Source organism: Bombina bombina, chromosome 9, assembly GCF_027579735.1.
Source record: "Bombina bombina isolate aBomBom1 chromosome 9, aBomBom1.pri, whole genome shotgun sequence".
Lineage (NCBI taxonomy): Eukaryota > Metazoa > Chordata > Amphibia > Anura > Bombinatoridae > Bombina > Bombina bombina.
The window spans coordinates 222,948,076-222,970,638 of record NC_069507.1 but is presented as its reverse complement, the minus strand read 5'-3'; the positions used below and the strand labels follow the sequence as shown (position 1 = coordinate 222,970,638).

The 22,563-nt window shown below is 41.5% G+C and overlaps 1 protein-coding gene across 1 annotated transcript in view; it reads right to left on the bottom strand.

Annotated features, from left to right (window-relative positions):
- Positions 1-18,256: 18,256 nt before the first annotated feature.
- Positions 18,257-22,563, bottom strand: part of PRDX3 (peroxiredoxin 3) — a 72,883-nt gene continuing 68,576 nt past the window's right edge. Inside the window, exon 7 of the mRNA XM_053692666.1 lies at positions 18,257-18,457. Coding sequence (XP_053548641.1) covers positions 18,404-18,457 — 54 coding nt within the window. The 3' untranslated portion in view covers positions 18,257-18,403. The remainder of the gene's footprint in view (positions 18,458-22,563) is intronic.

The following is a 22,563-nucleotide window of genomic DNA, read 5'->3' as shown; positions in this document are numbered from 1 at the left end:
AACCCCATCCCTTGTTCTCTTAATGGAACGGGATGAATCACTCCCATTTTTAACAGGTCTTCTACACAATGTAAGAATGCCTGTCTTTTTATGTGGTCTGAAGACAACTGAGACCTGTGGAACCTCCCCCTTGGGGGAAGTCCCTTGAATTCCAGAAGATAACCTTGGGAGACTATTTCTAGCGCCCAAGGATCCAGAACATCTCTTGCCCAAGCCTGAGCGAAGAGAGAGAGTCTGCCCCCCACCAGATCCGGTCCCGGATCGGGGGCCAACATTTCATGCTGTCTTGGTAGCAGTGGCAGGTTTCTTGGCCTGCTTTCCCTTGTTCCAGCCTTGCATTGGTCTCCAAGCTGGCTTGGCTTGAGAAGTATTACCCTCTTGCTTAGAGGACGTAGCACTTTGGGCTGGTCCGTTTCTACGAAAGGGACGAAAATTAGGTTTATTCTTTGCCTTGAAAGGCCGATCCTGAGGAAGGGCGTGGCCCTTACCCCCAGTGATATCCGAGATAATCTCTTTCAAGTCAGGGCCAAACAGCGTTTTCCCCTTGAAAGGAATGTTAAGTAACTTGTTCTTGGAAGACGCATCAGCCGACCAAGATTTCAACCAAAGCGCTCTGCGCGCCACAATAGCAAACCCAGAATTCTTAGCCGCTAACCTAGCCAATTGCAAAGTGGCGTCTAGGGTGAAAGAATTAGCCAATTTGAGAGCATTGATTCTGTCCATAATCTCCTCATAAGGAGGAGAATCACTGTCGACCGCCTTTATCAGCTCATCGAACCAGAAACATGCGGCTGTAGCGACAGGGACAATGCATGAAATTGGTTGTAGAAGGTAACCCTGCTGAACAAACATCTTTTTAAGCAAACCTTCTAATTTTTTATCCATAGGATCTTTGAAAGCACAACTATCCTCTATGGGTATAGTGGTGCGTTTGTTTAAAGTGGAAACCGCTCCCTCGACCTTGGGGACTGTCTGCCATAAGTCCTTTCTGGGGTCGACCATAGGAAACAATTTTTTAAATATGGGGGGAGGGACGAAAGGAATACCGGGCCTTTCCCATTCTTTATTAACAATGTCCGCCACCCGCTTGGGTATAGGAAAAGCTTCTGGGAGCCCCGGCACCTCTAGGAACTTGTCCATTTTACATAGTTTCTCTGGGATGACCAACTTGTCACAATCATCCAGAGTGGATAATACCTCCTTAAGCAGAATGCGGAGATGTTCCAACTTAAATTTAAATGCAATCACATCAGGTTCAGCTTGTTGAGAAATGTTCCCTGAATCAGTAATTTCTCCCTCAGACAAAACCTCCCTGGCCCCATCAGACTGAGTTAGGGGCCCTTCAGAAATATTAATATCAGCGTCGTCATGCTCTTCAGTATCTAAAACAGAGCAGTCGCGCTTACGCTGATAAGTGTTCATTTTTGGCTAAAATGTTTTTGACAGAATTATCCATTACAGCCGTTAATTGTTGCATAGTAAGGAGTATTGGCGCGCTAGATGTACTAGGGGCCTCCTGAGTGGGCAAGACTCGTGTAGACGAAGGAGGGAATGATGCAGTACCATGCTTACTCCCCTCACTTGAGGAATCATCTTGGGCATCATTGTCATTGTCACATAAATCACATTTATTTAAATGAATAGGAATTCTGGCTTCCCCACATTCAGAACACAGTCTATCTGGTAGTTCAGACATGTTAAACAGGCATAAACTTGATAACAAGTACAAAAAACGTTTTAAAATAAAACCGTTACTGTCACTTTAAATTTTAAACTGAACACACTTTATTACTGCAAATGCGAAAAAACATGAAGGAATTGTTCAAAATTCACCAAATTTTCACCACAGTGTCTTAAAGCCTTAAAAGTATTGCACACCAAATTTGGAAGCTTTAACCCTTAAAATAACGGAACCGGAGCCGTTTTGAACTTTAACCCCTTACAGTCCCTGGTATCTGCTTTGCTGAGACCCAACCAAGCCCCAAGGGGAATACGATACCAAATGACGCCTTCAGAAAGTCTTTTCTAAGTATCAGAGCTCCTCTCACATGCGACTGCATGCCATGCCTCTCAAAAACAAGTGCGCAACACCGGCGCGAAAATGAGGCTCTGCCTATGCTTTGGGAAAGCCCCTAAAGAATAAGGTGTCTAAAACAGTGCCTGCCGATATTATTATATCAAAATACCCAGATAAAATGATTCCTCAAGGCTAAATATGTGTTAATAATCAATCGATTTAGCCCAAAAAAAGTCTACAGTCTTAATAAGCCCTTTTTGAAGCCCTTATTTACAATCGTAATAAACATGGCTTACCGGATCCCAGAGGGAAAATGACAGCTTCCAGCATTACATCGTCTTGTTAGAATGTGTCATACCTCAAGCAGCAAGAGACTGCTCACTGTTCCCCCAACTGAAGTTAATTGCTCTCAACAGTCCTGTGTGGAACAGCCATGGATTTTAGTGACGGTTGCTAAAATCATTTTCCTCATACAAACAGAAATCTTCATCTCTTTTCTGTTTCTGAGTAAATAGTACATACCAGCACTATTTCAAAATAACAAACTCTTGATTGAATAATAAAAACTACAGTTAAACACTAAAAAACTCTAAGCCATCTCCGTGGAGATGTTGCCTGTACAACGGCAAAGAGAATGACTGGGGTAGGCGGAGCCTAGGAGGGATCATGTGACCAGCTTTGCTGGGCTCTTTGCCATTTCCTGTTGGGGAAGAGAATATCCCACAAGTAAGGATGACGCCGTGGACCGGACACACCTATGTTGGAGAAAACCTTGGTTTTTGTCTTTTGGCTTGTGCAAAGATGGGAAGGCTAATGAGATAATAGCATGATCTGATATAACTATATCATTAATTTCAGGTTTAACTTTTAGAATGGAGAGAGATTCTGAAATTAAAAACATGTCAATTCTTGAAAATGTATTGTATACTTTAGACTCACAGGAAAATGTTATCGAATCTGGATTCTCAATACGCCAGATGTCTAGGAGTTTAAGTTTCTGCGAAAATTGTTTCAAACATTTTGCCCTTTTGTTATACTCTTTTGAATGTTTCTGAGTTAATCTATCTATTTCAGGGCATGCAGCGATATTAAAATCACCCCCTAGAATCAGATTCTGAGAAACGAATGGAAATAGTTTAAGTTTGATTTCCTCCCAAAATATGGGAGTATGAGCATTTGGTCCATAAATATTACAAAAAACAAAGTCAACATTGTTAATCACAATTTGTAAAATAATGAATCTAGCTTGCGGGTCACGTTCCACTTTTTTAATTGTATACTCCAGATTTTTATGTAAGAGAATAGCTACACCTGCCTTTCTATTATTGACTGGGGTGGCAATGACCTCTCCCACCCATTTTATCTTTAATTTCAGAATCTCTGAATCTTTTAGATGTGTCTCTTGTAAAAATACTACCTCTGGGTGATGTTTAGCTAATGTTTTAATAATAAGTTTACGTTTCATTGGGGAAGTTATGCCACCTACGTTCCATGAAAGTATATTAAGGTTTTGGCACATATTTAAAATCAATCAGCTTTACTGGAGCAAGACGGATAAAAGAGCCATACACGCGACCCGTGTGGAGGGAAGAGACGAGCAGGGAGCGAGGGGAAGAGAGAGCAGAGGAAAAAAAAAGGGGGGTAAAAACCATATTTCTAAAATACTAAAAAGAAAAATCACCAGTACTACAACAACGTACCATTTATCTAAATTCTTATATATGCTAAGGCATTCAGACATAATATAGATGAACCACATAGGATTTTCAAAATAACTATCTATATTCCTTTCGGGGAGTCTTTCCCTTATATTTCCTTTTCCTTTACCTCCTCCCCCTTCCTTCAAATAAAACTCCATACACGGTCAATTAGTCCCTACGATATTCCTTGCTGCCAAAAATTCCTGCGCTTCACCTATAGTATTGAGCGTGATTTGTTTGTCTTGAAATTCCAAGACAATTTTAGCCGGATATAATAGACGGGCCTTAAAGCCATTATGAATAAGCTGGGAGCAGTAAGGGGCCATTAATTTCCTCTTAGATGAGGTTTCGCTAGAGAAATCTTGAAATAATAATAGTTTGTTGTTATCTATTATAAGGGCATCCTTTTTCTTATAGGCTTTCATAATTTCCACTTTGTCCTGGAATTTCAAGTATTTAACTATACTCATCCTATTTCGGGGTGAACCATTTGAATTATTTTTGGGGGGACCTATCCTGTGGGCTCTTTCCACAGTTAGCGGTAATAGAGCAGGGGCAAAACCTAAAGCTTGTGGGAGCGTTACTGATGTAAATTTCATTAGGTCTTTATATTCTATCATTTCAGGCAAACCTATAATTCTTATATTATTTCGCCTGGAGCGATCCTCCAGATCCTCCAGGCGATTAAGTAGGGTATTAATTTGAGCTTCTTGTGCATGAATTTGCGAGTCTTGGGTGTTGGTTAAATCCTCTAAGTCTGAGATCCTATTCTCAGCCTCTGCCAATCTATTAGAAAAATGTCTCACTTCGGTGGAGAGAGCTAGGATGTTGGTAGAGATATTAGCTAGTTCCGTTTTGATATCATTGAATTGAGGCGCTATCAGCTCAGATAATTGTGTTAATATAGACTGTGGGTCTGGTAAAGGGTTACCCATCTCTTGATTAACCTCTGAGCCACTAGTATCTTGAGCTTTTGTTTTTCGATCTTTTATTTTGGGGGGCATTTTTGGTGAACTGTGTTTCCCTTGTGTCATGAATTTTTCCATAGGTCAGTGAAAAAACCACTTATGAGCAACAAAAATATATATGTCTCTATATGTATCTACCTCTTTTAGGTGTGATAGTGTATGTGCATGGGCCGTTATGGGTCCAGTGAAAGTTGAAGTGTTAACGTGTAATATTACTTCTTTCTACTATGACAAAATCGATCGTGAAAAGGTGGACTATACCTACAAAATAAGAAAAAAGGAAAAAAAAAAGAAATAAAACAATATCTTTAAGTGAACGTGCGTGTGAACAAACAAAAGAAAAAAAAAAAAAAAAAAAAAAATAGAGTGGCCCCCCCTATAAGGAACAAGATTTGCTCTGCTCGGGATTTTAAACTTCTTTCTTTTCCTTCCTCCCTTCCTTCTGTCCTCTCTCTGCCTCCCCCTCTCTCTTCCTCTCTCAGAAAAAGAACCTCATTAATGGTAAGGGGCTAAATTTATAAATACTTCTTAGACAGCAATGATCTATTAATTGCCCTTTATAAAATAATTTTTCTTCTCTTATCTCTCTTTTCTCACTTTTCCTACTCCTTACACCCTTTTCCTGTGGGGAATTGCTCTTTCAAGAATCTCTTTTGGGCTTTACATAAGTATACTTTTACTCAAATACTGAGAATATAAACTTAAAAAACGAGCTGATTATTATGTCACAATACACCAGTCCTAACTCTCTGATGGCTGCTTTATTACTTTTAATATTATTCTTGTTTTTTTGTTTTTTTTTCCCCTTTTAATATAAAAATAAATTTCTGAAAAAAATACAAACAATCCACAAGAAGCTGGTTCTACTTTATAGCTGAATCTAATTTCAGCTTTGCAATTTACGAACTGAGATATTTATTCAAACACTAAGAATAGGAACCTTTTAGCAAAGAGCTAACAATATTGTGTCCAATGCGGCAGTCCTAATTCTCTAATGGCAGCCGTAATACTTTTGATACTATTCTTTCTACTTTAGCACCATGGAGAGACACATGAGGATTAATAGACTTCAGCACACTTAGGTCTTTTTAGCAATGTTCAACTTGTAAATATCTTCTCCATAAATCAGAAACTTCAGGTAACCAGGTGAGTCTCTGAATAAAGTATGAGCAGATCAAGAAAAGCTGATACTGCTTTATCCCTTCAGTAGTTGCACAAAAGAAAGATACTGTGAAGCTATAGATACTCCAAATAAAAAGCTGGTAGACTCTGCAACAACGATCCCAAAATTTGGTAATGATTAATGTAATTGTCACATAGTCAGCTATCAGTATAGCAGTAACGGTTGTCACCTCAACAGCAAACATACAATGTCAGGCACCCTCCATTCATGAGCCCACCGGCTCAAGTGTAAGATACTGGGAACGAGGACTTGGTGTAATACTTGCAGTTTCTTGGGGAGTATAAGGATCCAAACCAATACCACAGCCCGAGTTTCCACTTTGAGAGATCTGAAGAGAGAGCGCGTGCCCACTTGAAGCAAGGTACTGCTTACGGCCGATGATCCGTGTCTCGTCAAACAAGAGATGTTCTTTCGGTAGCCGGCGGGCAGAAGGTTTACTCCCAGGGGATAGGGGGTGACACTCTGATCTCTCCGTGAGTCAGCAACCCCTCTCAACCACAAGCGAGCAACTTCCGCCGCCCGGCCTGGGGCTCGTCCTTTACTTTCGACCGGACCACTGCTTCAGTATCGGATATCCCTCTGGTGGATCACTTGCGTCTGTGTGATACTTCTGTAACAGCAGCGGATTACACCGCACGTCTTTTAGGCTTCCTGCAGCTTGACGCCAGAAGGCGATTCTGTGCCCAAACAAGCCCAGGTGAGTGTAGGCCTCGGGGCTGTAAGCGTGGGGAGATGGAGCGCGGGTACTCTGTTCCAGCAACCGCTCTGGAGGATCACTGTGACGTGAAGGCTCCTCCCCAAACAGGAAGTCTCAAGATGGCTAATTTTTTGGTATCTACCTAACCTTGTAATTGTATACTGTATTCTATTTTATTTTTTGAAAAAACAAAAACTTTTTTTCAATTAAATGATGCAGCATAGCTGTAAAAAGCTTATATCACCTGAACATCTCTAAGTAAAATAAAGACAATATTTTACCTCAAAATATCCTTAGTAGCTACATCCCATTGTAAAAGGGCCTCTAAGCAGCCAATCAGGATGCTAGCCCTGGGACTTGCAAGGGAACATGCATCTTGCATGTGCAGCACAGTCATGTTATTTCCCTCCTTGATATAATGAAGCTTACTATGAAATCTTGCAAGATTTCAGTGAAACCTCAATGAGATCACAGCAAAGCAAAGTGTGACAGCACTGATACAGCTGATTGGCTGTTTTTTTTTGTCTTCAAATATGCAGCTGAAGGATAACTGTTCATAGAGCACTTACTCTTATGAGCAGAAGACTTCTTGAGGTAAAACATCTTCCTTTCTTACTTTGAGATGCTCTTGTGATATTTTCTTGTCGGATTTTTACAGTTACACTGCATCACATTCAAGTGATTTAGCATATGGGTATGATGTCCCTTAAAAAAAAAAATAATCACATGTTTATTTGGTGGAGTGTATGCAGATTTTGATAGCCACTGGTGCTGTGTTTAGAATGCAAGTAAGTTGTGCATGTATTTTTATAGAGGTCATCCTATTTTGAGCAACAATAGGTAACTGGGATAATATTCTTATTCGTGAGCAAATATAATATACAGATTAGTGGCCCTACATAACTATGTGATTAACCCCCGCAAAGGGGGTAATGGGACAGTAAAACACTTTAAGATCTTTATATAAAAGACAATTATACATAGTAAAACAGCTTTGCAATATACTTTAATTATTTATTGTGCCTGCCTTTTCTGTACTTTAAATAAATCTGAAATTTGTGGATTTTCCAGTCCTGAAAACTGAAATTGAACACCGTAGACTTCACAACCTTGACACATTTGTATTTAAATTTGCAGTTTGGTATCTTTTCAGCTAGAGACAAACAATGAAGATTCTGTTTTAACACAATGACTGTGGAAAGTGCTGGATGAAGAAGTTTGACAATATTTTAATCTACAGAAACACTGCAAAATGTAATTTAAGATATTTACTGTTTAAAGGAACATAATACCAGGGGCGGACTGAGACCAACCAGGGTCCCTGGGAAAAAGTGTGGCAAGCCCCCCCCCACCCCTTTTTGCTCCACCTACATACCAACTCTGCCCCTACTCCACCCCCTTGCCCCTCCCACCTCATATGCGCCCCCCACCCAGTATCTAGAAACAACCTTAGCTGGGAAGCACCTGAGGTTTGTGCAGGAGGTGCTAGCTAGAGACCTGTACCAGCTGCAGGAGACAAAGCCAGTACTCCAAATTTGTTCCCACAAAATAAAAAGATATTTATACACACTCAGAAAAATATTACACACAATTCCTATAAAACACACACACACACATAATTGTAATTAAAGAAGAAAGGAATTTGGGAATGATTATTTCAGATTTAACATTTGGTACACAATGCCGCAGTGCAGCCAGCAAGGCCAGACAAATGCTTGGTTGCATTGGAAGAGGTTTTAGTAGCAGAAATAGCAAGGTTCTTATGCCACTTGACAGATCATTAGTTAGACCAAATATGGAATACTGTGTACAGTTCTGGAGACCATATCTTCAGAAATATATAAATAAACTAGAAGCTGTCCAAAGGAAGTCTACTAAAATGGTACATGGTCTAAAATATAAAACATACAAAGATCTATGATCTAAATATGTATAGTTTAGAGGATAGAAGGGAAAGAGGTGACATGATAGAAACCTTCAAATATATGAAGGGATTTAATAAAATAGGAGCTGAAAGCATTTTTCACAAAAAAAATAAATGCCAAAACAAAGGGTCACAATCTAAAGTTAGAGAGTAGCAGATTCAGGAGAAATTTAAGGAAGCATTTTTTTACAGAAAGGGTGATGGATTCATGGAATGAACTTCCATTTGAGGTGGTAAACAAAGACTGTAAAGGAATTTAAAAATGCCTGGGACATGCATAAGGCTATCCTAAGGAAAAAGTAACATGTAATATGGGTAGACTTGATGGGCCTTTTTGGTTCTTATCTACCATCAAATCCTTATGTTTAAAATGACACACCTTTTTACTTCATGTCTGCTTTTCAGCAGATTCCCTTTACGCCAAAGCATCGCTGTTGACACAGCTTATAAGCTTAGCTAGGGTTAAAGTAGTGATTCATAACTATCCCAGGACAGACTGTTTCATGGTTTTTGCCACTCATCAGCTGGGAGAAAGTTTGAATCACTGCTGAGTGAAGTTGTTTCCAGGCAAAACACAACAACATTTTAAATTAGGGGGAGGTAAAAGGTGCATTTAAAATCCTCCACTACGCACAAAAACAGAATTTATGCTTACCTGATAAATTACTTTCTCCAACGGTGTGTCCGGTCCACGGCGTCATCCATTACTTGTGGGATATTCTCCTCCCCTACAGGGAAAGGCAAGGAGAGCACACAGCAAGAGCTGTCCATATAGCTCCCCCTCTGGCTCTGCCCCCCAGTCATTCGACCGACGGTTAGGAGAAAAAGGAGAAAACTATAGGGTGCCGTGGTGACTGTAGTGTATAAAGAAAAAGAAAAAATGTTCAAACCTGATTAAAAAACCAGGGCGGGCCGTGGACCGGACACACCGTTGGAGAAAGTAATTTATCAGGTAAGCATAAATTCTGTTTTCTCCAACATTGGTGTGTCCGGTCCACGGCGTCATCCATTACTTGTGGGAACCAATACCAAAGCTTTAGGACACGGATGAAGGGAGGGAGCAAATCAGGTTACCTAAACAGAAGGCACCACGGCTTGCAAAACCTCTCTCCCAAAAACAGCCTCCGAAGAAGCAAAAATATCAAATTTGTAAAATTTGGCAAAAGTGTGCAGAGAAGACCAAGTCGCTGCCTTACATATCTGATTAACAGAAGCCTCGTTCTTGAAGGCCCATGTGGAAGCCACAGCCCTAGTGGAGTGAGCTGTGATTCGTTCAGGAGGCTGCCGTCCGGCAGTCTCATAAGCCAATCGGATAATGCTTTTCAGCCAGAAAGAAAGAGAGGTAGCAATAGCTTTTTGTCCTCTCCTCTTACCAGAGTAAACGACAAACAAGGATGATGTTTGTCTAAAATTCTTTGTTGCTTCTAAATAGAACTTTAAAGCACGGACTACATCTAAATTGTGTAACAAACGTTCCTTCTTTGAAACTGGATTCGGGCACAGAGAAGGAACAAATATTTCCTGGTTAATATTCTTGTTGGAAACAACTTTTGGAAGAAAACCAGGCTTGGTACGCAAAATAACCTTATCTGAATGGAACACCAGATAGGGTGGATCACACTGCAAAGTAGATAATTCAGAAACTCTTCTAGCAGGAGAAATAGCAACCAAAAACAGAACTTTCCAAGATAGCAACTTGATATCTATGGAATGTAAGGGTTCAAACGGAACCCCCTGAAGAACTGAAATAACTAAATTTAGACTCCAAGGAGGAGTCAAGGGTCTGTAAACAGGTTTGATTCTGACCAAAGCCTGTACAAAAGCTTGTACCTCTGGCACAGCTGCCAGTCGTTTGTATAACAAGACAGATAAAGCAGAAATCTGTCCTTTTAGAGAACTCGCTGACGATCCCTTATCCAAACCTTCTTGGAGAAAGGAGAGGATCTTAGGAATTTTAATCTTACTCCAGGAGAATCCCTTGGATTCACACCAACAGATATATCTTTTCCATATTTTATGGTAAATCTTTCTAGACACAGGTTTTCTGGCTTGGACCAGAGTATCTATCACTGAATCTGAAAACCCACGCTTGGATAAAATCAAACGTTCAATTTCCAAGCAGTCAGCTGCAGAGAAATTAGATTTGGATGTTCGAATGGACCTTGTACTAGAAGATCCTGTCTCAAAGGTAGCTTCCATGGTGGAGCCGATGACATATTCACCAGGTCTGTATACCAAGTCCTGCGCGGCCACGCAGGAGCTATCAGAATCACCGAGGCCTTCTCCTGTTTGATCCTGGCTACAAGCCTGGGAAGGAGAGGGAACGGTGGAAACGCATAAGCTAGGTTGAACGACCAAGGCGCCACTAATGCATCCACTAGAGTGGCCTTGGGATCCCTGGATCTGACGAGACGCCATCAGATCCATGTCTGGAATGCCCTATAATTGAGTCAACTGGGCAAACACCTCCGGGTGGAGTTCCCACTCCCCCGGATAGAAAATCTGACGACTCAGATAATCCGCCTCCCAGTTGTCTACTCCTGGGATGTGGATTGCAGATAGGTGGCAGGAGAGATCCTCCGCCCATTTGATGATCTCGGATACCTCTCTCATCGCCAAGGAACTCCTTGTTCCTCCCTGATGGTTGATGTAAGCTACAGTCGTCATGTTATCTGACTGGAATCTTATGTATCCGGCCTTCGCTAGATGAGGCCAAGCACGGAGAGCATTGAATATCGCTCTCAGTTCTAGGATGTTGATCGGGAGAAGAGACTCTTCCCGAGACCATAAACCCTGAGTTTTCAGGGAATCCCAGACCGCGCCCGAGCCTGATAGACTGGCGTCGGTCGTGACAATGACCCACTTTGGTCTGTAGAAACTCATTCCCTGAGACAGGTGATCCTGTCTACTGGAGCATGCACAGTTGTAATTGTCTTAAATGAATTCGGGCAAAAGGAACTATGTCCATTGCTGCAACCATCAACCCTACTACTTCCATGCACTGAGCTATGGAAGACCGCAGAATAGAGAGAAGAACTTGACAAGCGTTTAGAAGCTTTGACTTTCTGACTTCTGTCAGGAAGATCTTCATTTCAAAAGAATCTATTATTGTTCCCAAAAAGGGAACTCTTGTCGACGGAGACAGGGAACTCTTTTCTACGTTCACCTTCCACCCGTGAGATCTGAGAAAGGCTATAACAATGTCTGTATGAGCCTTTGCCCTGGAAAAAGACGATGCTTGCATTAGAATGTCGTCCAGATAAGGTGCCACTGCAATGCCCCTTGGTCTTAGAACCGCTAGAAGGGACCCGAGCACCTTTGTGAAAATTCTGGGAGCAGTGGCTAGTCCGAATGGGACAGCCACGAACTGATAATGTTTGTCCAGAAAGACGAACCTTAGGAACTGATGATGATCTTTGTGGATAGGAATATGTACATACGCATCCTTTAAATCCACGGTAGTCATATATTGACCCTCCTGGATTGTAGGTAAAATTGTTCGAATGGTTTCCATTTTGAACGATGCAACTCTGAGAAATTTGTTTAGAATTTTTAAATCCAGAATTGGTCTGAAAGTTCCCTCTTTTTTGGGAACTACAAACAGATTTGAGTAAAAACCCCTGAACTTGTTCCACAGTTGGAACTGGGTGTATCACTCCCATCTTTAACAGGTCTTCTACACAATGTAAGAATGCCTGTCTACTTATTTGGTTTGAAGATAAGTGATAAATGTGGAACCTTCCCCTTGGGGGTAGTTCCTTGAATTCTAGAAGATAACCCTGAGAGACTATTTCTAGTGTCCAGGGACCCTGAACATCTCTTGCCCAGGCCTGAGCAAAGAGAGAGAGTCTGCCCCCTACTAGATCCGGTCCCGGATCGGGGGCTACCCCTTCATGCTGTCTTGGTAGCAGCAGCAGGCTTCTTGGCCTGTTTACCCTTATTCCAGCATTGCATTGGTTTCCAAGCTGGTTTAGTCTGGGAAGCGTTACCCTCTTGTCTAGAGGCTGCCGAGTTAGAAGCCGGTCCGTTCCTGAAATTGCGAAAGGAACGAAAATTGGACTTATTCTTAGCCTTGAAAGGCCTATCCTGTGGGAGGGCATGGCCCTTTCCCCCAGTGATGTCTGAAATAATTTCTTTCAATTCTGGCCCAAAAAGGGTCTTACCTTTGAAAGGGATATTAAGCAATTTTGTCTTGGAAGATACATCCGTCGACCAAGACTTTAGCCAGAGCGCTCTGCGCGCCACAATTGCAAACCCTGAATTTTTCGCCGCTAATCTCGCTAACTGCAAAGCGGCGTCTAAAATAAAGGAATTAGCTAACTTAAGTGCGTGAATTCTGTCCATGACTTCCTCATACGGAGTCTCCCTACTGAGCGACTTTTCCAGTTCCTCGAACCAGAACCACGCCGCTGTAGTGACAGGAATAATGCACGAAATAGGTTGAAGGAGGTAACCTTGCTGTACAAAAATCTTTTTAAGCAAACCCTCCAATTTTTTATCCATAGGATCTTTGAAAGCACAATTGTCCTCAATGGGAATGGTCGTGCGTTTGGCTAGTGTAGAAACCGCCCCCTCGACCTTAGGGACTGTTTGCCATATGTCCTTCCTGGGGTCGACCATAGGGAACAATTTCTTAAATATAGGAGGAGGGACAAAAAGGTATGCCTGGCTTCTCCCACTCCTTATTCACTATGTCCGCCACCCGTTTAGGTATCTGAAAGGCATCAGGGTGCACCGGGACCTCTAGGAACTTGTCCATCTTGCACAAGTTTTCTGGGATGACCAGATTGTCACAATCATCCAGAGTAGATAGCACCTCCTTAAGTAATGCGCGGAGATGCTCTGATTTAAATGTCACATCATCAGGTTCTGCCTGCTGAGAAATTCTTCCTGTATCAGAAATTTCTCCATCTGAGAAACCCTCCCTCACTGCCACTTCAGACTGGTGTGAGGGTATGACAGAAAAATTATCATCAGTGCCCTCCTGCTCTACAGTGTTTAAAACAGAGCAATCGCGCTCTCTCTGAAATGCTGGCATTTTGGATAAAATATTAGCTATGGAGTTATCCATTACTGCCGTCAATTGTTGCATAGTAACAAGCATTGGCGCGCTAGAAGTACTAGGGGTCGCCTGCGCGAGCATAACTGGTATAGACACAGAAGGAGAAGATGTAGAACTCTCTCTACTTCCTTCATCTGAGGAATCATCCTGGGCAACCTTACTATTTGTGACAATACTGTCCTTACTGTGTTTGGACGCTATGGTACAATTATCACATATATGTGAAGGGGGAACCACATTGGCTTCCATACATACAGAACATGATCTATAGGAAGGTACAGACATGTTAAACAGGCTTAAACTGGTTAATAAAGTACAAAAACCGTTTTAAAACAAAACCGTTACTGTCTCTTTAAATGTTAAACAGGGCACACTTTATTACTGAATATGTGAAAAACTATGAAGGAATTATCCAATCTTTACCAAATTTTCACCACAGTGTCTTAATGCATTCAAAGTATTGCACCCCAATTTTCAAGCTGTTAACCCTTAAAATGTGGAGCCGTTTGCAATTTTAACCCCACTACAGTCCCAGCCACAGCCTTTGTTGTGACTTCAACTATCCCAGGGGGGTATTTCAAGCCTTCTAGGAACTTTTTCAGTGGACACCAGACCCTCTCACATGCATCTGCATGCACTGTACTTAAAAGAAACTGCACAATAGTGGCGCGAAAATGAGGCTCTGCCTAATACAGTGAAAGGCCCTTCCTGACTGGGAAGGTGTCTTAACTAGTGCCTGGTGATAAAAAAACGTTCCCCAAATAATAAAAGTGTGAAATCCACTTCAAACTTTAAATAAAAACTTAAATAAACAATCGATTTAGCCCTTAAGAGTGTCCACCAGTTAATAGCCCATAATAAGCCCTTTATTCTTTCTAAGTCTAAGAAAATGGCTTACCGATCCCCATGAGGGAAAAATGACAGCCTTCCAGCATTACACAGTCTTGTTAGAAAATGGCTAGTCATACCTTGAGCAGAAAAGTCTGCAAACTGTTCCCCCCAACTGAAGTTCTCTCATCTCAATAGTCCTGTGTGGGAACAGCAATTGATTTTAGTTACTGCTGCTAAAATCATACTCCTCTTTTAAACAGAACTCTTCATCTCTTTCTGTTTCAGAGTAAATAGTACATACCAGCACTATTTTAAAATAACAAACTCTTGATAGAAGAAATAAAAAACTACAACTAACACCACAAACTCCTCACCATCCCCGTGGAGATTCTACTTGTTCAGAGGGGCAAGGAGAATGACTGGGGGCGGAGCCAGAGGGGGAGCTATATGGCCAGCTCTTGCTGTGTGCTCTCCTTGCCTTTCCCTGTAGGGGAGGAGAATATCCCACAAGTAATGGATGACGCCGTGGAACGGACACACCAATGTTGGAGAAATATAGAGAAAATAACTCATTGTGTAGTTCATTAACAAATCTAGACAGGCCAGTAGGCCTGTTTTTCCCACAGAAAACCTCTGAAATACACTGTTTCCAATGCAGCAAGGAATTCTGGGTAAGATATGCAAATTAGGTTCACAATGACACACCTTTGAACAGCGATGCTTTGGCGTAAAGGGAATCTGCTGAAAAGCAGACATGAAGTAAAAAAGGTGTCATTGTAAACCTAATTTGCATATCGTACCCAGAATTCTTTGCTGCATTGGAGTTATTTTCTCTATATTTTGTGCGTAGTGGATTTTAAACGCACCTTTTACCTCCCCCGAATTTAAAATGTTGTTGCGTTTTGCCTGGAAACAACTTCACTCAGCAGTGATTTAAACTTTCTCCCAGCTGATGAGTGGCAAAAACCACGAAACAGTCTGTCCTGGGATAGTTATGAATCACTGCTTTAACCCTAGCTAAGCTTATAAGCTGTGTGAATAGCGATGCTGAAAATCTGCCGAAAAGCAGACATGAAGTAAAAAGGTGTGTCATTGTGAACCTAATTTGCATATCTTACCCAGAATTCCTTGCTGCATTGGAAACAGTGTATTGCAGAGGTTTTCTGTGGGAAAAACAAGCCTACTGGCCTGTCTAGATTTGTTAATGAACTACACCTTGAGTTATTTTCTCTATATTTTGTGCGTAGTGGAGAATTTTAAACTCACCTTTTACCTCTCCCTAATTTAAAATGTTGTGTTTTGCCCGGAAACAACTTCACTCAGCAGTGATTCAAACGGAAACAACTTCACTCAGCAGTGATTCAAACTTTCTCCCAGCTGATGAGTGGCAAAAACCACGAAACAGTCTGTGTCCTGGGATAGTTATGAATCACTGCTTTAACCCTAGCTAAGCTTATAAGCTGTGTGAATAGCGATGCTGAAAATCTGCTGAAAAGCAGACATGAAGTAAAAAGGTGTGTCATTGTGAACCTAATTTGCATATCTTACCCAGAATTCCTTGCTGCATTGGAAACAGTGTATTGCAGAGGTTTTCTGTGGGAAAAACAGGCCTACTGGCCTGTCTAGATTTGTTAATGAACTACACAATATATATATATATATATATATATATATATATATATATATATATATATATATATATATATATATATATATATATATATATATCTCTTTCCTTATACGTTTTTCTTTTCACTGGGAAAAGAGTTTATACTCTGTCAGAGACACTGAAACATAAATTCTGGATTCTTTATGATCCAATAGATGATTCTGTTGCATACAATTTTTTAAATAAAAGGGTTGGTTTTTACAAGGATAGGGTGGATGTGTGAGAGCTTGGAATCTTCAGTAACCCCCCCATCTGTGCTGCCCTTGCTGCTGTTTGCTCCTTATCAGCACAGTTAGTCCAGACACTGCTCCATACATAAGGGGGGGTGGGGGTGAAAAGGGAACAAGCCGTGTAAAACTGACAGTACAAAGAAAGAAATTACTAAGCTGTAAGCATGGCTACTCTAAATTTTTACCCTAAGACAGATTGTGGCTTCTCCTCAGCTTCTGTTTCTCTTTATGTAAGAGGAATTTGAAGAATGTACTTTTTTTTTTCCTTCTTAGCCATCACGGTGTTGGTTTGCAGGGTAAAAAATAATCTGTGTGTGACAGCGACACCAAACCAAACCAACTAACCCAGCCCTGGAGACACAAAAGTATACACACAACTAGCATAAGATTCCTTTACCCAGGCACTGACATTATGTAGTACACATGCAAGCTTATATAAACACCCTAAACCAAGTACACAAGGCAATTATAGTTAATCACTGTAATGATCTGAAGACCTTATTAGCATGTGCAAACAGTAGCGATCTGATTGATCACTTCATAACTTTCTGCTTACATAAGGTTATACAGGAGTTGTGAGAAACCACTTGTAGGGATGCTCTCAGTTACACAAAATGTAGAAAGCTCAGTCTGTGCTACAGCCAACGGGTTCACGTCAGACACAAGGGTGAGGAACAAACTGGCTGCTTATGTAGAAACAAAAACACATGTGCCAGGCTAATTGTATTCCAAAAGTATAACTATCGCATTGTGTATATTTCCATCTGCAAATTGTAGTTCGTTCAAATTTGCAGATATAAAATATACACATTTTGGAATATCCCATATTATTCAACATATTGCAGAAGTTGTGCTGCCTGTATCAGCTGCCTCTTCCAGCCAGACCAGGACTTCCCTCCTGCTTCCACAGTCACTACTCTGCATATATGGCTGAGCCAAAACAGTGCACCGCTCACACCCCCAGCCCTCCACCGCACAAACTTGAGTGCCCCCCTCTCTAACCCAGAAAGTTACAGCCAGAACCAGTTAATAAAAATTAATTTGAATATAAAAAATAAAAAAATGTTTCCTTAATTAGTGCTGCCTGCATCTGTCTGCAGTGGCGGCGGGGGCCACCTCTAAGATGTGGGGCCCTCGGGCAAGGGCCGAATTGCTCGACTTGTCAGTCCGCCCCTGCATAATTCCCATATGCTAAAATCACTTGAAAGTAATGCAGCATAACTGTAAAAAACTGAGATGGAAATATCACCTGAACATCTATATGTGAAAAAGATATTTTACGTCAAAATGTCTTTAACTCACAATAGCAAGTTCTTTTAACAGTTCCTTGATCTACTATCAGCTGCATGTTGGGGGAAAACGCAAAACAAAATTGCCAATCAGCTTCATCAGTGCTGATGTCACACTTTGCTTTACTGTAATCTTGTGAGATTTCACTGAAATCTCACCAGATTTCATAGTAAATTTCCTTAAACTATAAGGAAATAACATGACTGCGCCTGCACAGCCAAAATGCACACTCCCTTGCAAGTCCCGAAACTAGCATCTTGATTGGCTACAAAAGGGATGTGGCTACCGAGGAATTTTTTAGGCAAAATATTTACCTTTGTTCAGGTGATATTTTCTAGTCAGATTTTCATAGCTATGCTGTATCACTTTCAACTGCTTCATCATATGGGTTCCGTGTCCCTTCAACACAAAAGTCCTAGTTGGGGTCTGCAAGCCTCAACAGGAGCAGGGCAAAGCCAGTGATTGCCAGGGTTAAGTACCAACCACTGCTGACTGGTTGTGTCCTGTTAACGAACCGTAAGGCTTACAGCGGTCGACAGGACATTACCTGTACTTTTAAACTTCTTTGCAGGAGTTAAATAGTCTAATTTTTTTTAACTCTCTAATACAACATGACAAGCTCTAACAAATATGTCATTAGTGCATTAGGATTTCCCTTTACTAATAAGGAGACGTCACAACTATCTGTTCTGTAAAGAGGATTTTATTTCTAGGTGTGTAGCTTGCCCTGCACATGAACATAACCTTTATAGAAACAAAATCATAGCCTTCATTGTAAACTCTAAATAGTTCAAAGTCATCTTCTGTGCTGTGAAATAGATGGACTGCAAAGTTATTCATTTACTTTCTCAAAGTAATCCTTGGAGCCCTCTGGGTTGGGCTTAATCTGTAAAGACACAAATAATAAAATAAAAGTTACTGTATGATTAAAGCTTGCATTGATAAAAATTAAATTTATTAGAGCAAAAAGTGAAAATGGATTTTAAAAACTTTATACCAGAGATTCTCAGCAGGTTAGTTATGGTTAAAGCGGAATGCATTTCAGTTATGAACAGAAGCATACTTCAACTCTTCAAGCAAAAGATATCACATTTCTTCTGTTATGTGTGATCAGTCCACGGGTCATCATTACTTCTGGGATATAACTCCTCCCCAACAGGAAATGCAAGAGGATTCACCCAGCAGAGCTGCATATAGCTCCTCCCCTCTACGTCAGTCCCAGTCATTCTCTTGCACCCAACGACTAGATAGGATGTGTGAGAGGACTATGGTGATTATACTTAGTTTTTATGACTTCAATCAAAAGTTTGTTATTTTACAATAGCACCGGAGCGTGTTATTACTTCTCTGGCAGAGTTTGAAGAAGAATCTACCAGAGTTTTTTACTATGATTTTAACCGGAGTAGTTAAGATCATATTGCTGTTCTCGGCCATCTGAGGGAGGTAAAAGCTTCAGATCAGGGGACAGCGGGCAGATGAATCTGCATTGAGGTATGTAGCAGTTTTTATTTTCTGAATGGAATTGATGAGAAAATCCTGCCATACCGTTATAATGACATGTATGTATACACTTCAGTATTCTGGGGATGGTATTTCACCGGAACTACTCTGTGAAAGGTCACTAATCCTTTTAATAAGTATTTATCATGTTAAACGTTTTTGCTGGAATGTAGAATCGTTTACATTGCTGAGGTACTGAGTGAATAAATATTTGGGCATTATTTTCCACTTGGCAGTTGTTTGCTTTTAATTGTGACAGTTTCGTTTCTCTTCACTGCTGTGTATGAGAGGGAGGGGCCGTTTTTGGCACTCTTTGCTACGCATCAAAAATTTCCAGTCAGCTACTCTTATATTTCCTGCATGATCCGGTTCATCTCTGACAAATCTACAGGGGTCTTCAAACTTCTTTGGAGGGAGGTATATTCTCTCAGCAGAGCTGTGAGAATTTTATATTGACTGTGAATAAAAACGTTGCTCTGTAATTTTTATGTCAAATTTAATTATTGTTATTTTACTAATGGGAACAAACCTTTGCTAAAAGTTGTGTTGTTTTAAAGTTTGATGCTATAACTGTTTTTCAGTTCATTATCTCAACTGTCATTTAATCGTTTAGTACCTCCTTGAGGCACAGTACGTTTTTGCTAAAAAAGATTATAACCAGGTTGCAAGTTATTGCTAGTGTGTTAAACATGTCTGACTCAGAGGAAGATATCTGTGTCATTTGTTCCAATGCCAAGGTGGAGCCCAATAGAAATTTATGTACTAACTGTATTGATGCTACTTTAAATAAAAGTCAATCTGTACAATGTGAACAAATTTCACCAAACTGCGAGGGGAGAGTTATGCCGACTAACTCGCCTCACGCGGCAGTACCTGCATCTCCCGCCCGGGAGGTGCGTGATATTATGGCGCCTAGTACATCTGGGCGGCCATTACAGATAACATTACATGATATGGCTACTGTTATGACTGAAGTTTTGTCTAAATTACCAGAACTAAGAGGCAAGCGTGATCACTCTGGGGTGAGAACAGAGTGCGCTGACAATACTAGGGCCATGTCTGATACTGCGTCACAGCTTGCAGAGCATGAGGACGGAGAGCTTCATTCTGTGGGTGACGGTTCTGATCCAAACAGATTGGATTCAGATATTTCAAATTTTAAATTTAAATTGGAGAACCTCCGTGTATTACTAGGGGAGGTCTTAGCAGCTCTCAATGATTGTAACACCGTTGCAATACCAGAGAAACTGTGTAGGTTGGATAAATACTTTGCGGTACCGGCGAGTACTGACGTTTTTCCTATACCTAAGAGATTAACTGAAATTGTTACTAAGGAGTGGGATAGACCCGGTGTGCCGTTCTCACCCCCTCCAATATTTAGAAAGATGTTTCCAATAGATGCCACCACGCGGGACTTATGGCAAACGGTCCCTAAGGTGGAGGGAGCAGTTTCTACTTTAGCTAAGCGTACCACTATCCCGGTGGAGGATAGCTGTGCTTTTTCAGATCCAATGGATAAAAAATTAGAGGGTTACCTTAAGAAAATGTTTGTTCAACAAGGTTTTATATTGCAACCCCTTGCATGTATCGCGCCGATTACGGCTGCGGCAGCATTTTGGATGGAGTCTCTGGAAGAGAACCTTAGTTCATCTACGCTAGACGACATTATGGACAGGCTTAGAGTCCTTAAACTAGCTAATTCATTCATTTCGGAGGCCGTAGTACATTTAACCAAACTTACGGCTAAGAACTCAGGATTCGCCATACAGGCACGTAGGGCGCTGTGGCTAAAATCCTGGTCAGCTGATGTTACTTCTAAGTCCAAATTACTTAATATACCTTTCAAGGGGCAGTCTTTATTTGGGCCCGGTTTGAAAGAAATTATCGCTGACATTACAGGAGGTAAGGGCCACGCCCTACCTCAAGACAAAGCCAAAGCTAAGGCTAGACAGTCTAATTTTCGTCCCTTTCGGAATTTCAAAACAGGAGCAGCATCAACCTCCACTGCACCAAAACAGGAAGGAGCTGTTGCTCGTTACAGGCAAGGCTGGAAGCCTAACCAGTCCTGGAACAAAGGCAAACAGGCCAGGAAACCTGCTGCTGCCCCAAAGACAGCATGAACCGAGAGCCCCCGATCCGGGACCGGATCTAGTGGGGGGCAGACTTTCTCTCTTCGCCCAGGCCTGGGCAAGAGATGTTCAGGATCCCTGGGCGCTAGAGATCATATCTCAGGGATACCTTCTAGACTTCAAATTATCTCCCCCAAGAGGGAGATTTCATCTGTCAAGGTTGTCAACAAACCAGATAAAGAAAGAAGCGTTTCTACGCTGTGTACAAGATCTGTTATTAATGGGAGTGATCCATCCGGTTCCGCGGTCGGAACAAGGACAAGGGTTCTACTCAAACCTGTTTGTGGTTCCCAAAAAAGAGGGAACTTTCAGGCCAATCTTAGATTTAAAGATTCTAAACAAATTCCTAAGAGTTCCATCGTTCAAAATGGAAACTATTCGGACAATCTTACCCATGATCCAAAAGGGTCAGTACATGACCACAGTGGATTTAAAAGATGCTTACCTTCACATACCGATTCACAAAGATCATCACCGGTACCTACGGTTTGCCTTCCTAGACAGGCACTACCAGTTTGTAGCTCTTCCATTCGGATTGGCTACGGCCCCAAGAATCTTCACAAAGGTTCTGGGTGCCCTTCTGGCGGTACTAAGACCGCGAGGGATTTCGGTAGCTCCGTACCTAGACGACATTCTAATACAAGCTTCAAGCTTTCAAACTGCCAAGTCTCATACAGAGTTAGTTCTGGCATTTCTAAGGTCGCATGGATGGAAAGTGAACGAAAAGAAGAGTTCTCTCTTTCCTCTCACAAGAGTTCCATTCTTGGGGACTCTTATAGATTCTGTAGAAATGAAAATTTATCTGACAGAAGACAGGTTAACAAAGCTTCAAGATGCATGCCGTGTCCTTCATTCCATTCAACACCCGTCAGTAGCTCAATGCATGGAGGTGATCGGCTTAATGGTAGCGGCAATGGACATAGTACCTTTTGCACGCCTACACCTCAGACCGCTGCAATTGTGCATGCTAAGTCAGTGGAATGGGGATTACTCAGATTTGTCCCCTACTCTGAATCTGAATCAAGAGACCAGAAATTCTCTTCTATGGTGGCTTTATCGGCCACACCTGTCCAGGGGGATGCCATTCAGCAGGCCAGACTGGACAATTGTAACAACAGACGCCAGCCTACTAGGTTGGGGCGCTGTCTGGAATTCTCTGAAGGCTCAGGGATTATGGAATCAGGAGGAGAGTCTCCTTCCAATAAACATTCTGGAATTGAGAGCAGTTCTCAATGCCCTTCTGGCTTGGCCCCAATTAACAACTCGGGGGTTCATCAGGTTTCAGTCGGACAATATCACGACTGTAGCTTACATCAACCATCAGGGAGGGACAAGAAGCTCCCTAGCAATGATGGAAGTATCA